Source organism: Pelecanus crispus, chromosome 6, assembly GCF_030463565.1.
Source record: "Pelecanus crispus isolate bPelCri1 chromosome 6, bPelCri1.pri, whole genome shotgun sequence".
Taxonomy (NCBI): Eukaryota; Metazoa; Chordata; class Aves; order Pelecaniformes; family Pelecanidae; genus Pelecanus; species Pelecanus crispus.
The window spans coordinates 11,184,035-11,201,470 of NC_134648.1; the positions used below are offsets into that span (position 1 = coordinate 11,184,035).

The 17,436-nt window shown below is 42.0% G+C and overlaps 1 protein-coding gene across 1 annotated transcript; it reads right to left on the reverse strand.

The window, feature by feature from the left end:
• Positions 1-3,864: 3,864 nt before the first annotated feature.
• CYB5R2 (cytochrome b5 reductase 2) lies at positions 3,865-12,502 on the reverse strand. Its single transcript, XM_075712760.1, has 9 exons — positions 12,488-12,502; positions 12,238-12,387; positions 10,978-11,050; positions 9,077-9,183; positions 7,854-7,983; positions 6,279-6,362; positions 5,663-5,748; positions 4,718-4,817; positions 3,865-4,037 (listed from the first exon to the last, which is right to left on the reverse strand). Exons 1-9 carry the CDS (start codon positions 12,500-12,502, stop codon positions 3,865-3,867), a joined length of 918 nt encoding a protein of 305 aa, XP_075568875.1.
• Between the last annotated feature and the right edge of the window lie 4,934 nt (positions 12,503-17,436).

Genomic DNA, 17,436 nt, shown 5'->3' on the forward strand with positions numbered 1-17,436 from the left:
AGATGATGTTTCAACATGACCAAGAACACTAATACCTCATGCCTGGCCAGAGGGGTGGCCAGGAGAAGCTTGATGCTGCGGTGCAGAAAAGCTTTACCTCTTTTCTGCCAATGAGACTTACCACATAGCACTTAATATTGTCAATGTAGCAACACATTACAGGTAACTCTCCTCCGTGCTGTTTTCCATATTTTGTAATGTGAAACAGGTGTTGAGAGAGAAGTGGTACTCATATCCCAGAGTCTGGAAAGCCAAGACTGGCAACGTGTTTTACCCTTTTATTCAGTCATCTTTTACATGGTATGTTTATCTACTGTTACATGAAAGATCTTTTGTAATTTTTTATTTTTATAATTAACTTGTAATGCAGGAATCATTAATAGTCTGTAGACTAATAGAGCCACCTAGAAATTCAGGCAGATGCTGGTGAGTGCAGCGGTAATGGCTCACTAACTACTACTGCAGTCTTGTCAGAGACTGTTTCCCATAAAAGGATTTTAAATCTCTCATCCCTTTCATTAGCACATGTCCTGCCCTCTTTTTATCTAAGTGCATGCAGTGTAGAATGGGAAGAATGGAACATAATACTGTCCATCAAGCCCCTGCTTTTATCAGGAGGATGACAGCCAAGATGGCATGTTCCCAAATCTTCACCTAACTCAAAAAGATGCTGAACAACTACAGCAGGAAATGTAACTTTGAGAGTACCAGAAAAACTGATGGACTCAAAAGCTGGTACTTCATTTAAAGTGATTTTTTTTTTTTAAATCATGTGATTTTTACATGTTCACTAAGATGTTCACAATCAAGAGGCACTCACAACACTTAACTAATGTAAAATGGAACTTTAAGAATGGTGTTTGCTGTACCCTGTAGGGTAAGTGCAACAGAATTTCCAGCATGATCCATTGTTTAGTTTTAAATGACAGTCCTTTAACTAGAACTATTGAATGGGCTCTTTCTGTGCACTGGTGTTTTGCCTGAAATGGCTAGTGCTGACACGCATGTGCAAGCATCAGGATGCTCAGAAGCCTTCTAAACAGTCAAAATGGTTCAGACAGTTTCCTGAGCCCCATCCCTGATAGGTCTGAAACATAGCACAGGCTCCCAGGAAGGCAGGGATGGTAATAAGCCTATTTGCTTTCCATAGTCACACCTAATTAAACATATGGCTGCAAACAGCCCTAAGTACTACTGGACAATGCAGTAGAAACACTTTTGTAACGTTTGCATGAGAACTGGTGATGTTGTAAACAATATTGCTGTTCACTCTCAGTTCTCTTTTCATTCCAGCTACAGATTGATTTTCAGAGTACTTTATTTAGCAATAGGAGACAAACAGTACTGCTCTGTGATGTGTAAAATGTCACTAAGGAGCATCAAGCAAGTACCATAATTTTTGTTTCTTTAAAACACCTGACAAAATAGATCTATTGCTATTCTACTGAGCTAGGCAGGACTGCAGCACTCTAACAGAGGGAAATTTGGCCTCTCACTACTTACTTGAAGGGCTCTTCAAGGGGAAAGTGTCACCTTTACAGCAGCAATTGTTTGTGGCATCTGTTGACACATGCGTCATATTAATAAGGTTTTAACAAGATACTTTAGGGAAACACCAGAAAAGAAATCTGCTCAGTTGTAAAGGAAGACTTAGTGTGTGTGTGTGTATATATGTATGTATATATATGTATATGGACGGTTTCCATTACTCTCTCCTGGCTGGCTGCAGGGTGTTGATTTACATATTAATACAGCCTGAGGGCAGGTCACTCCCAGCCATAACCCTCCCAAATAAAGGGGAAGTCTCAGGTATGATCCAGAGTATGCAGCAAGGGCTCTTCGAGAGCTATTAGTGGCACTTTTTAAAGGTGACTTATTCTAGTCCTCATTCCATGAGCCTCTCATGAGAGACCCTGCACTGTATGGTCAGATTTTAGAAGCTAAACATATGATTTTATTGTCCAAAATGGTAAAACCAAGGCAAATTTTTTTCAATCACTGAACAATCATAGAATCATAGAATCATTTAGGTTGGAAAAGACCTTTAAGATCATGCAGTCCAACTATTAACCTAACATTACCAAGTCCACCACTAAACCAATTAAGGGTAGAGTAGCAATTTCATGTTTCCTGGCTTGGTGGCTGGATCATTTATAATGAAAGGAAAAACTAGGAATCATTAAGATTGGAAAGGACCTCTAAGATCATCATTCCAATCATCAACCCAACACCACCATGCCCACTAAACCATGTCCCAAAGTGCCACATCTACCCATTTTTTGAACACTTCCAGGGATGGTGACTCCACCACCTCTCTGGGCAGCCTGTTCCAATGCTTGACTACCCTTTCCATGAAGAAATTTTTCCTAATATCCACTCTAAATGAAATGATAATGGACAATCCAAAGGGAGGAGAAGTCAGTCTACACATCAGCAAACTAAAAATGCTTAATAAAAGGTATTAAACATACTAGTCAAATACATCTCTGATCTGGCAATGCAATCGACACTAGTGACCAGATCATGTACTACAGGTATTTGAAATGCTTTATCAGGTTAATTAGCCAGCAAACTTATTACAGCACTACAGATAGGATAAGCTGCTCCAACAGAGGCAGCCGGAATATCACTGCGATATTCCAAGCAGATTTTCAGATTTCAATGGTGTATTTATAACTCAATGTGGTGGTGTGCTAACTTGGCTGTGAATAGTCAATCTACAAAACTATTGATTTTTTTATATATGTATATATAGTAAGAAATCCTAATTAGCATAAAACAGGCATAAACGCTTATTTCTTGACTGTTATGAATAAATTCTGAATGTTCTTCCATCTCTTGCTGACTGTGGAATGATTCTAACACGTGGTTGATCTCTTATCAGGGACAGAATCACAGTCTGAATCCCTGTGTCTGTCTTTGCATTGTTGCTACAAATGTAGCTGATGAAGTACAAAACCCCTATGTCAAGTTTTAACTAGTCAATTCCTTTGGTTTTGCTTTAGATGAATAAAAATATTTAGTGAACATTTTCATTAGCAGCTGAAGAAACAAGTCTTCTGGCTCAGGAATTTGTCAGACCCTAAACCAAATGTAGTATAAACTAATTCCTGGCAATGAACATGCAGTATTTCAGGCACTGAAGACTAAGAACTAAATGCTATGTGGTAAAAACACTGAGGTGAAGCATGAGCTGAGTTAAAGGTTGACTCAGCTTACAACAGGAACTAAGAAGCCATGTTTTCTCTTAAGCAAAGGAAATTTCTGAAACTGCCAAAAGAGCAAGCACTACACTTAGAGAATGACATTCAAATGATGTAACATCACTAGATAGTTATGTCTGTGTATGCAGCCCAAATTCTGTTCACTTTTTCAGTAGCATCCCATGACTTCTTTCTTAGTCCCTGGTAAAGGGTTTTAAAACAGCATTACAAAAAGAAAAGATGACTGTTCTTTGTACTCTCCTTCCTCAGGATGCCCTAAATTAATTATCTATAGAGCACAGTCAAATAATCCTAGCCCAGTTTTATAGCCCTCTCCTGAATTCCATGCTCATGCTAACAAAAAAGTGGTTTTTATCTCTGTCCTACCTCTCCGATCACATTTTTTTTTCCTCTCAGAATTAAAATTTAGTCTAACCTCTTAAGTTAGTACAAAGTTACTTCCACACAATTCAAGATGATCTCTCAAGTTCTTAGTATTAAGACACACAAAGGTAATTATGAAGTTATAAACCACAGACATTACATTAAGCAGTTAAACACACACACACACAGACAAAAAGAAATACTGCACAGTTACATACCAGTCATTCCTGTAGGAAAATATGCAGTACTTTCGAAAAGGTATCAGATGACATCAGTGTTAATAAGAAAATGTACTGCTTTTGGGATAGCCAAGTTTGTTGAGGTTGGGCTGACACGCAAACTGAATCATAGGTGGTGGCCCACACATGAGAATGAGCGTCTCGCTGCCGGGGGACGGGAGGTGGGTTTTAATCATGTCTGCAGTGACAAAGCCAGAACTGTACTTCCAATCTAAAACAAAGAAATTAAACTATTAATTTGTATCTTTGTACAGTCTGAAGCCTTTTTAAGCTGCATATGATGTACCCACAAAGTGGCTGAAGAATCAGCAAAGCTATGCCACCATCACTGCAAACACGAATACCCATGTTTCAAAGGGGATTCAGTAGAGTTCAACCTCTCCCTCCATTTTGAATTCAGTGTTACACCAGCCTCTATAGATTAATGCCTTAATCTATACACATGGCAGCTCTGTAGAATCTAATCTAGGGCTGCTGCAAAACAAAGATGTGCATTTTCTATTTACAGGTATTAAACAATTTAATGCCAACAAAATGCTAACATAATGTGATTCGGGAGTTAGCCCAAAACAGAGCTGTAACTTTTGCTAAAAAGTCCAAGAAACTGGCACATCCTGAAATGCATGAAAAGATCCACTGAGTAACATGCACCTTGCCCAACAGGAGTTAATTATTGATTCACACTTTCTAAGGCCCACCTGGTTTAGAACACTTTTCAAAACAAGTGTTGTGGTATTGTTTCTGAGGGGTTAGGGGGGCATTCTTTGCTGTTTAAATTAGTGTGAGACAAGAAGACTTGATATTATACCAATGGCCCCTTGAACAAGAGTGAAACTCTGACTGTTGTACTGTGACGAGCAAAGGCACTTCCAGGGTGTACCAGTAGCCTACCTTGTGGAGGTCTGTCCAGTGTATACCAAAGCGTGAACTGATCAGGATGCCTCTTAGCAATGTCTTCTAGCTCAGCTCTCAGTAATATATCTTTCTCTGTCTGCAAAATGAGACTGCTGTTTAGCTCCAAGCCATCTCAAGATGCTCTCTAATGTGAGCTCATCTGGCATTCAACAAGACAAATGCAATGATAACTCATTCAAACCAAGAAAGGGATTTTTTTCCCCCTTTACATGATAAGTAGGCTATTACCATTACAGGCTTCTGTAAATTCAGAGTAAGAACAACAAACTATGAGACTTAATAGCCACCTAAACACTGTCTTAAAGATGGCAATTTGAACAACTTTTAAACCCAGACTAAAATCACAATTAGCTGGATTTGTCTCTGACCCTGGCAAATACAGCCCTGTACCAGCATGGTGAAGGTTAACTGTAGAAACAGATTAACAGAACAAAATCCTGTTTCCTTGAAGTCAGTGAAGGAATAAAACATGTAGAGGGATAAGGATCTGTTCACACTGTTTATTCCCTAATACAGGAATTAAGGAGTGTAAGCGAAACCATGAGCAGCCATCTTCAAAACAAATAGAAGATCATGGGAACTATGACAGTATCATGTGGTATTTATAAGGGGCCTCATGGCTAATTTTTTTTATTCAGTTTCTCCCCTTATATCATTTTAACCCAAGACAATAGATTAAGAACTTACATAATAACCATTTCCTGCTCCTCCCTATACTGATCATTTTTAAATGTGCTATCTCAGATAATATTTTCTCATAAATGGTTGGGTGAAAATACAAACCCAAAGACAATGGAAGAGTATGAAACATGCAGAGCAGTATTTTCTCCAGGGGTCAATGTCCCATCAGTTTAAAAACTCAGAGACCAGCAAAACAAGTAGGCCATTAAAGAAGGAAAACAGATGAGTCAGTATACTCACCTGATTAGCAAAGAGAAGGTAACATTTTGTGGAGTCCTTAGGATCATTTGTGATATGACGGATCAGCTGCAACATAGGAGTTATTCCTGTTAAAAAAAAAAGCAGTTAAAAAACAGGTGTCTCTTTCAACCCATGTAAGGCTGCAAGTTTCAGTATTAATGCTGCCTTCCTTCAGTCTTCAGTGGGAGCTTAGTTTGCACAGGGCTACATACCTCTGAATTTCTAATCGATGCCAAATGCAGAGGTTGGGTGTTTCTATTATTCCAAATCATTTCAAAACAAAAGCAAAACCACATTACTTGTATCTGGGGCTTTCCTCTTCAGCATTCTGTATTGCATACAGTAATTTTACCCTCAAGACATTCTCCTAAAATATTTTTTTGTCGCTGATACTGAAGCTCAGAGAGACGAAGTACCTCCTCTGAGGTCACACAGTAAATCAAGACTAAAGCTCTGAAGTTGCTAGCTCCAAGCACTGAGCTCAAGCCACCGGAAAGCCTCAGTGTCACCAAATACTCATGAAAAGAAATACAGGTGAAAGTCCGCTGTTATTAAAGTACAGTGCTTAATACTCCTCACACGCATCCATAAAGATATTCCATGAGAATAGTTTTACCTGTTCCTCCAGCTATCATCCCAAGATTCTTTGCAAACTTCTTCTCTGCTTCAGACTTCTTATGAGGTTTGATAAGAAAGGTACCTAGAGGAAATATTCAAAACCTATAGGTACATTAACTCCTAAACAAACATGGATACAACTTCCATGGGAATGAATTGCTACAGCCTACCAATTAATTGGCACAGATCTTCTGGAAATGCTAAATGGACTCTGCACAGCATTGAGCGTGAAGAGTAGAAACCTCTTTGTCTCTGTAAACTCCAATCCTAGCTTTGAACAACTGATTTCCTCCTTCCCTACTACCCAACATAATTTATAATAAACTCAAGGATTCCCACATCACTGCCTAGAACACAACTTGGCAACGGTGAGTGTTAGTGGTCGCTAAAGGTACCCACAGCCCCTACTACAGAGAAGCAGGTTTCTTAGGCCATCTTCATCCTCCTCACTTGCACCATGGATCTACATATTTGTGTGTGTCCATGTTCAATGGAGTTGTATAAAAACAGCATCGAGCAAAAAGTCCCTGCAAATATTAGAATCAGGAATGTTGGAGCCTTGCATACTTTTACCATCAAGCACTTTATTACTGTGATTCACTTCTAATTAATGAGATCCCCATGACACTTGCAGTCAGCTAGGTGACTACCTTCTAGTATCCTGTGATGAGAAGACCTTGCCGATTTCTGCTCCACACCTGGGTATACCATTGGTTCAGAACTGTCAGAAAACCAGACAGTCTGTAATTGAATGAACCTCCAAGGACCAAGCCAAGTGAAAAGCCCATGAAAAGTATCTTACATGAAAAGCACTTGACATATTCCAAACATCTTTTAAGAGATCTGTAACTAGTAACAAGCTTTCCTAGCTACTCCTCTTTATAGCAGCCAAAGCAGAGCAGAAACGTTTGTAAAATATGCATCGCTCATTTCCTCTGAGATACAACAGATTCATCAGTATATTACTCGTCATAGAAGGTTATGATCCAGAGAAGCACTGAGCTCTTATCCCCCCTGAAGTAGAGTTAAAGTACACAGTCCCTCTTAGTCAAGATCAAAGCAAAATCTTCCACTTGCATCTTGAAAGATGATTACTTCTCTGAACTTACTTCCTCCCAGTCAACTCAGACCTGGTTTAATCATGAAATAGAGCTGGCTCACAGTCAGCGGGGTTATTGAGTAACAGCTGTGAGATTCTCAGAGGGCATTTTAGGCTATAACCTCCCTTGCTTAAGAAGCATCTGGAACATCTCTCTCTATATGTATAGCTGGGGTACTATTTCCAGTGCAGCATTCTCAGTAAGGTAAGGCAATAGCGATTTTTTCAGATTTAATTATGTGGTCCCAGGAGTGAGACACCCACCAGCTATTCCTCACACAAAGTAAACACGAAGTACTCTTTCCCATCATGTCAACCCTGACGGGCTCTTGGTCAAGACCAGGAAAGGCAGATTTTCTCTTTTCTGCTTTTTAAAAAAGATTCTCTACAAAGTCATCAAGTTTTATAAACCACCTCTGAAAATAACCAATACAAGTTCCTCCCTTTCGCTCTCCCACCTTCGTGTCACAGTACCTGCCCCCTTATAGACAAGGAGCCCATTTGGCCCTCTGAAGTCAATAATATCTCCAATCTTCATGTCATCTAGGTATTGGGACATCTTCCCACCTTCTGGAAACTTGGGATTCACTTTTTTGTGGTAGACCTGTAAAAACAGTCATTTGTATGATATACCAACCATTAGCTTTCCTGCAGACAATATTACAAACTGTAGAACACAATATTCCAGGTCTGAAATTTAGCATCTGAGAAAGAAATTGAGACAATTCTTTGCTCTCGGTTACCTGTTGTGCCTTGCAGCAGGAAGCAGCCAAAATAAGTAAAATGCTCTCTCATGCACATGTTCCTATGCTCTCTGCAAACAGCCAGGCTAACAGGAATAGATGGCAGGCAGGTTATGTACTGCTGCCCTCATTCCACTATCGCTCCAGCAAGAACCTTATGTTACCCTATCTCCGTAATCGATCCTTCTGAAAATAGCATTGCTGCATTTTTTCTTTCTAGGACTTTCCCAGAGAATTCAGGCACATGACAGCTTTTCAACCTTTCAAAGCACACAAGTAGTTTATAACAAGTAGTTAATAACAATTCACCATACAAGTATGAAGAACATGAACATACATGAACATACAACATGAACAGCAGAGAAGGCAAAAGCAGCCCAGATTTTTACCTAAGGACAAACTCTATCATAGAAAAGGATTAGAAAATCTAGAAGTCCTGGAATCAAGTCATCCTGCATTCCCTGGCTTAAAGGATTTCCCTTGTTTCTGTATCCCATTTTCTTAATCAATAAACACATTAGCACAACTTCTGATGCTTACAGATGTAAAACTGCAATCTCTGTAGCATCACCAAAGATAGCAGTTCTTATTGACTTGTTTCCTACTTACAGCTATTAGCAGTAAGTACTAGTAGCAGCATAGGCAGCTTGAGGGTGAGTGATTGCTCCTCGTGTGTTGCCAAATAAGAGATACTAGGGAAGTTCCTGCAGTGCTGCCAAGGAAGTGATTGGAAGTGATTCCCTTCTCCATCTTCCCTACCTCTGCTATCTCTCAGTGACATGCAGCAGATACACAGGATACAACTTACTATTCAAAGATAATGTAAAATGACTTCACCATACAGTTATCCTATTTGAAAGATCAATCAAAATAAACTCTGTATTTCACTAAAATGAAGCACTTTCCTTCCTTCCAGTTAGCAATTTATCTATACTAAAGGAATCCAAAATTTACCTTTATAATTAAATCAACATAACCTTTTGTCTCGTCACTGGAAACTGGGGTATAGGCTCGAATCACCAGATTACCATCGATTTTTGCGGAAAGGTAAACATGTTGGCCTAGGGAGAAAGAATTACAATCTGATTATTTATTGTTTCATCTGTGGTTTCAAACTTTTCTCAGGCCTGGAGGACAAGACAAGAGAGAAAAAGCAGGTGGTGTAAGCCATTAAACACAAGCAATGATGGAGAAAATCTTTACCATATAAATGCTGTACAAAACATCTGGTCTCTTCTTTTTTCAGCATGAGTTTCTGGAGCATGGGGTAACTGAGGAAAGCCAGTATGTTACAGAATCAAGGATAAGATACTAGGAAAGTAGGAAATTTATAGTAAAATAGTGACATTGAAAGTTTGATGCTTATTAAGTGCCCTCTGTATTTTGGGTTCTACTGTTCTCATATTCATTAAAGAAGTGAAAGTAAGGACACACCAGTTCACAGAGGCAAAGAAAGAAATAAGTATTACAGTTTAACAGCAGCAATCTCTCAGAGCAACCTTCCCAGAGATTCTCTACCAAGACATCAAGAACAAAGCCTTGGGCCATATTCCTTCTCAATAACTCCTGCCTCCGTAATGCTGCAGCTTCCACAGCATTGGATGCTGCTGTCCACAGAGAGCTCTTTGCCCAACCTAATGCTCCAAGAAGCAGACTCTGAAAGGCACCAGTTTCTTTCTGCTGATTTGAAGAACTGAAATTCCTTGCCAAGAGTAGTCTTCTCAGCCAGACGGCACTAATCTAGAGAGTTGCACAGAAAAACAAAAAACAGAAACAGTGCTGGCAGAAAACACTTTATTTTTAGCAAAATGATCCTGGTAAAAAGCAGAAGGCAGCAATCTCCCACAAAGTAATCTGTCCCATGCAGCTGCAGGATCTTATTCCCAAATTTTTAAGAATAAAGTCTGGATAAACACAAGCACTGCAGGGCACATCTCAATTCGTTTATCATTTATCTAGTTAACGTGGACAGTTCAATTACACTTTTCCATACAAGCCAGAAGAGAATGTGGAGAAAGACTGATGCCCTTGACAAGCAGCATGCAAGAAGGACGTGCTCACAGCATGGAATGGGAAAGGCCCTGACGCTTGCCATATAGCAAGGGAAACTGCAAAACATAATACAGCACAGACAGGGCTACATCTGCCACATCTGCAAATCAGAAGGGGAGACTTTCCCCTGCATAGATTACCGTTAATTCAAGGTCCAAGGTTCAATGCCATCAGTTTTGCAGGGTACAGGAAAGAAAACTGTGCCAATCCTACTCTGAAATGAACTTCATGCTACAGAAAGCAAGACAAAGTTGTACACTTATGTATGTAAATCAAAGGTAAGTGCATTCACAGAAAAGGCTCTGAATATTTCAGCATCTTCTATATACAGTAGATGTATTCTACTGTTGCTAAGTTGCAAGCTTCTCAGGCAGAAGAGTTGTTCTCTTTCCTCGTTTACAAGTGTGACTGTATTCATCAAAAGCATACGGGCAGTTGACAATAAACTGAAGGCACCAGATGGAAGTAGAATGCAAGTAAGAAAAAGCTTTGACAGACACCATTCCTGCCTATATCCTGACTGGTGGTGAATTTCATCAGACTCAGTTCAGTTTCACCGTTCTTGTTCTGAACTACACCACACAATTTAACACAAGCAGAACAAAGCACACACAAAAGATCTGAAATACAACACTTTAGGAAATCTGACATTGCTCTCTGACACAGCAGCATTCAGACACAGCTTTTAACGCCTCGCCTTGCTGAGCATTAAATTCCCAAACAGTCAGAAGTCTCAGAACTATGATTACAGTTATAAAGCCTAAGAACAGAAATACATGTAACGAAGCATTTTCAGTACTTACCTACAGGTAATCCTAATATGTGATCTGGTGAAGGTAGCCCAAACCGGAATTTCTTGGTATCATGACTGATTTCCTAAAAAAACCAACCAAACAAAATCAGAATGAGGTCAACATCACCACTGCTTCGAATTTCAAACTCTACTCAATGCAATATGCTTTAGTAAGTCTGTTCTTTGTTAGCATGCAAGCCAAATGCTAGGAAGGGAAGGAGAAATAGCTTTGAAAAGTTTAAACAGATCAGAAGTTTTAGAGCCAAAGTCTTTTCCTCTTTAAATAAACAGGAGAGACTTTTGCCTGTCTGCACAATCCATACAGCACCTTTACATAAAGAAAATGCAGAAACCTCTATTGCCCAAGGCCAGCAAGCACGTTTCATAATTTATGGCCAAAGATCAGGCAAGACACGACGTGCAGAAATACAGGCTGTTGGGGTTCTCACTGATGCACGTTGGACAAAAATCAAGGGAGAAACACAGCTCTAAACTAGGATTTAAACATACAAAGAAATGAGTCCATCCTTCTCTTGAAACAACCATAACACTGTGGTGTAGGCATAAACACTTTCAAGAATCCTGCTCTACCCTAGGGAAACACCGCAGCCTGGCAGCGGGAGTCACGGCCGCCTCTCGAGGGCTCTGTGCGCTTCTCTGGCCCCAAAGCCTGGGGCAGCCTGTGACCAACCGCCCCTCAGACACCCACTCCCCGGGGCCAACGGACCAACCGCCCCTCAGACACCCCCCTCCCCCCGGCGCCAACAGACCAACCGCCCCTCAGACACCCACTCCCCCGGGGCCAACGGACCAACCGCCCCTCAGACACCCACACACACACCCCACCCCGGGGCCAACAGACCAACCGCCCCTCAGACACCCCCCACCCCGGGGCCAACAGACCAACCGCCCCTCAGACACCCCCCACCCCGGGGCCAACAGACCAACCGCCCCTCAGACACCCACTCCCCCGGGGCCAAAGGACCAACCGCCCCTCAGACACCCCCCTCCCCCCGGGGCCACCGGACCAACCGCCCCTCAGACACCCCCCTCCCCCCGGCGCCAACAGACCAACCGCCCCTCAGACACCCACTCCCCCGGGGCCAACGGACCAACCGCCCCTCAGACACCCACTCCCCCGGGGCCAACGGACCAACCGCCCCCGCCCGCCCCGGCCGACGGGCATCAAAAGGGCCGGCACGACCCCCGCAGAGCCGGGACGAGGGAGGGGGTTCAGACGGGCGAGAGGCCGCCCCCAGCGCTCGGGCACCTCTTTGTCCACCAGCCGCAGCGGGTATTTAGCGAGTGGGTCCTGCAAGGTGATGAGGCCGCTCGTCCTCCGCCCCGTCCCTCTAAGCAGCAGCCGCAGCAGCAGGGCAGACGCAGCTACCACGGCCACGGCGACCGCCACATGGGCGCCCTGCGAGGAGAAGGGCAGGCGGTCGGGGGAACAGCCCGCCACACGCGCACCCGGCCCCACGCCGGGGCTGCCCCGGGCCGCCTCCCTCCCGGCCCCTCACCGCAAGCTCCTCCATGGCGGCCACCCGCAGCTCCCAGCGAGCAGGCACCGCTCCACCTGCGCCCTCCGCCCGCCCCGCCTCACGCCGCCCCCGCCGGCGAGCGGCCCGGCCCCCAGCTGCTCCCGCGGGGTTCCGCCTCCTGGTGCCCAGCCGCCGGGCACGCGTGGGAGGATGCTGGCGTGGGGCAAGGCAGAGGCTGGGGCACAAGGCGTGTAATGCCTGCTCAAAACCCGCTCCTCTCACAACCCGGGCTGAAACAGGTTACCCTAGGAGACGAATTCCCGTTTGAAGCTAAGGCGTATGTAGGGATACTTATCAGCATTTCACATGTCTTCAGGTCTCGCTGACAGAGGGGACTGCGAGGCCTTTTTGGACAGCAGGCCCCACTCCCCAGGATGGGAGCGCACCACTTAAACCGCAGGCCACTGCAAGCAGCACAAACCAGTGGGACAAAAGCAGCCACAAAATCCAGTTACCCAGGGCTATAGTCCTTTTCCCTCCCCTGCATTTTCCTACCTCAATTCTCATTGCTTTCATGTTCAGCAACAGAAAACACTTATGCAGGAGTTCGGGTCCAGTCCCAGTTTGCCTGCCAACTAACTAGGGAAAGGGCGGGCAAGAAAGGTGAGGTTCACCTAGTGTGACTGGGTGTGGTGGTACATCTTCCCCCTGCCCCTGTTTTTTTTTTTCCCTGTTCTGTTTTTCCCCTTTACTCTGTCTGCTTTACAATCTCAGGAATTTGCAGGCCGCAGCTTTTGCGTAGAGAGTTGGTCAGTTAAGCGCTCCTTAATTGTACCAGAAACTCCTACACGGCTGGAGCAGAGAGCAGCTCTGTTCTTATCAATATTCATATTATGGCTAATGAGGGGAACGAGAACAAACAGCTACCCCAGACAGCCTTGAAACAGGGTGGTATCATCGCTGCTGGAATTCCAACAACAAGCCGACCCGAATTGTGGCTCGGATGGAAATTTACTGGTGATTAAAGTCAATCATCTCACAATCCTATAAACAGCAGTCCTAAGTGAGGCCCTTTGAGCTCTCCTGGACTGCCACGGGCTGCACCAGCATCTCCCTCTGATTGAAACGTCTCTCAGAGTCAGCAAAAACTAGCAGACTCCAAAAGTCTGCTGCTACCAGAACTCCATTGCCGGAGATCGACAAGGGAGCCTGGGCTGCTGATATTCTTCACTCCTCGAGACTCTACTCTTGCCCGTTGAGAAATGCCAAGGCATTAGACGTGAGTATTTCACTAAACTCGAGGGGAATTTTTAACAGGTATACTATTTTCATATATGCATTTATAGTTGTAAGTGTGCATGCATGAATCAATTTAAGTAGTTTGTAGATGTATGATTTAATTTTAAAAAGAGTTTTATATTGCTGTATTATTCTTATAGCATTACTCTCCTAAACTGTTGACCAAGTCTGAGACTAAGAGTGGGCCCAGCCGCACCTCAGCTCCTCTCTGAGAAGGAGTCTAGAAAGCAAGGGGGTCCATTCTGAACCTCATGACTCAACGGGAGGGCCTCCATATCCCCTAAATACAATTTCTCTCTCATAATCCAAACTTCCTTTATATACTTTTCCTATGTACTAGATATACATATATGCATATACATATATTACTCTTATCCATATAAACTGTTGACCAAGTCTGAGACTAGGACTAGACATAGCCGCACCTAGGCTCCTCTCTGAGAAGGAGTTTAGAAAGCAAGGGGGTCTAGTCTGAACCTTGGGACTCAACGGGAGGGTCCCCTTTTGCCTGCCCCCCCCCCCCCCCTTTTGCCTTTATTCCATATATATGCAATGCTTTTATGAATCATCTTAACTTCTTGTGATTTAATTCTCTTATGTGCTTCTGTATAGTAATAGAGTGAACCTTGCCATCTTCGAATCTGTAACTAAGTCACTGTTTGATCAATTTTGTCTAATCACTTTATTAATCATTGATGATTGAGTGCTATTGAAAATATTATAATCAAATTCTGCAATTCACTACAAGTAAATTCTAACTTTTACTAAATCAAACTGTGTAAAGTCACTCATTCATAGTGAATCGACATAATCAGCAGGATTCACAAACCTGCATTCGTGACACTGGGAGAACAGAAATTATTTCCTACTTTCTCCCCTATCCCAGGGCCAAAATTTTACTTTGTGACAAGCAGCACTAACAAATTATTTAGTATCTATGGACTTTAAATTGCTTTAAAAAAAAAAAGAGACTAAGTATTATTATTCTCTTTAAAGAGTGTAGGACCAGGAGCACTGAAGTTGGTGACAGACACAAAAGTCAACTAAAAGAAAATACAAGACTTTGAAGTCCAAGCCCGTGCCACAAGGTTCAAAGTAGTTTATTTAAAATAAAAGCATGACCATATCACACAGACACGTCTTTGTCCAGAGGAAGAAAACAAACTGATCAAACCTATGGGGAAGGAAGGAATGCTGGGAATAATGTCATAGTGTGCCAAGCTGTAGATGGTGATAGAAGGAGAAGATATTAAATCAGAGTTATTAGTTTTTGAATTGCTTCTATTACGTGACTTGTAAAAAGACTGAAAGAAAAATACATTCAGTCTCCTGTGCTACTGAAGTACTGACTTTGGAAGACCAGAGAATTAACAGCCCCCAACTCTTTTTTCATTTTTTGTTACTATCAGCTTTCCTCCTCTGACTTCAAAAGCAGGGGAACCACTACCAAAATATAATTCAACATTCTATTATGCAGGCTGCTGAAAACAGGGAGAGGCTCAAAGCTACATATTAGAGCTCCGTTTCTGAAGTAAATTAACTCCTTGTGTCAGTGTCAAAGAGCCACTATCCTCACGAGTATCGTAACCAAGCCCAGGACCTCCAGGCTGAATGGCCCATTCTCCATGACTAAAGAAGCTAGATTCTTCCACCAAGGTGCTGTGACTTCATATTTTCTAACAATATGGTAATGGTACAGCTTTTAACTTTTATGTATTTTGCTTTCATCAGTGACCTACCATATTATCCATGTGGCAAAAGGCTCTGAAACTCAAGGAGAATAAAGCAGAACAATAATAATAGAGACAAGAAACATTCACATCTCAGTCAGAATTTATCCTGAAGGATAAATAGGAGTAAGTGAAGGATAAATAGGTATTTATGCTTTTTTTTTTTAAATTTTCAAGACAGGATCTACTTTACTATGACTAATAATCGCACAGCTACACGATTACCAGTGGTTCTCTGAATTGCATTATTGATAGGAAGCATTAATCTTCCCTCTAGAACAGGGCTCTTTCCTTGCCTTTAGTAAGATAAGGGCAAGTAAGGGGTTTTGTAGAGCTTGAGAAACATTTGGAGATACTTCTTATTTTCTGCATTAACTATTCCTAAATGTCCTTCAATTTTTGCTGATTATTTTCCTTTCCTTTGAATCAAAGGCAGGGTTTTGGTCTATATAAAACTTTTTTTTTTTTCTTCAAAGTACCAAGCCTAATTCTTTCCTCCTGTTAACTTGCCTTACACAGACATCACATCCACAGTTGTTCTGGTGTTACTGCTCAATTCACTCTTTTGAAAGCATGCAAAGAACCAAATCTAGTCACTTTAGCTGAAGAACAGGCTTTCCGTGCATCCAATACATGACAGTAAATGGATTCCTAAATGAGAAAAAAGCTACCCTTGTGCCACTTGTCCTCAAAAAGTACAAAGGAAAAAAGGCTAGGGGAAAAGAGAAGAAAACTGGGAAGACCACATGAGAACACAGTTCTACAGCACCATCTGAATACTATGATTGTCAGATCCTTTTGGGCAGACCCACTCTGGAAAGAAAGAGTCAGGAAATACATGGCATGCATACCTCTAGGCAGAGTACATCTAAGGGAGGATCCCATGCTGCTGTGCTGTGGCTCCTCTGGCTTCATGGGGGAGGTTGTGGGAGTGCAAGCAACTGAGAACAGTACGATGCAGTAAGCCACTATGCTGTCCTAGGCTGGAAAAGGAGGAGATGGCAAAGTAAGAGAGTTATGAACCAAAAATTCACAGAGGTAATGCCACAGAGGCAAAGATCAGCAATTTTTTTAACATCTTTTGTCAGGCTATATAGCCAGAACCCAGATTTCAGACAACAATTGCTTCCTCTTCTGTACTATTGCTAGACATGATTTAACAATGGACATATGCTTTCTATTTTCTGATGAAAATCTCCCCTTTCCAACAAAAATTACAACAATGCTCTAATAAACACTCCTGCAAAGGCTACCTAGGTGCATCCATGGCAATATGGATGGACTCCCAGCATGCGTGCCCGTGCACACATACAGAGCAGGACTACCATTTCAGAGCTAAGCAGGAAGACTTAAGGTCACAGATGCTCACATTAACCAAAGGTCAGAACAAGATATTTTAGGATGTAGACTTTTATTCTAAATATTTAGCACAGTGCCAATGAACAATGCAATGAGCCTTCATTTGCTTCCATGTAATGTTACAAAGAAGATATTTTTACTTACATGCCAACAGAAGAAGGTTTATATCCAGATTTTAAGCACGCAAAGGACCTGAGCCTACCTCAGTACTCGGGTAGGCTACTAGTATCCTACCTTTTGACTGTAGGGCTCGGAAAAGCCTCATATAACTGTCAAGAATTAAAGTGGACTTCATATAAATTTTGTAAAAACTAAAATACAATTCCATTACAAGAACTCCATTGAAAGTAATTTTATTTTAAAATCAGATTTCATTTGCATCACAAAACAGTTCACATTATTGCTAGAAGATAATGGCATCTTACAATAGACTAAAAAGATACAAACAAAAGCAAAACTAGACTACTTGTAAAACCATACTAGAAGAAACACAAAAGGTCAACATCACGCAGTCAAGCAAAAAGTACACTAACAACCAAATCAAATACAAATAACTTAAGATAGCATTCCAAATATATGAAAGGAATTTTTTTAAGAGAG

Excerpts from the sequence above, each read along its gene's own strand:
- CYB5R2 (XM_075712760.1), bottom strand. Across the intron at positions 11,051-12,237 it reads TGCGGCTGGTGGACAAAGAG|GAAATCAGTCATGATACCAA; the intron begins GTGCCCGAGCGC and ends TGGTTTTTTTAG. Across the intron at positions 7,984-9,076 it reads ATGTTGATTTAATTATAAAG|GTCTACCACAAAAAAGTGAA; the intron begins GTAAATTTTGGA and ends CTGTTTTTACAG.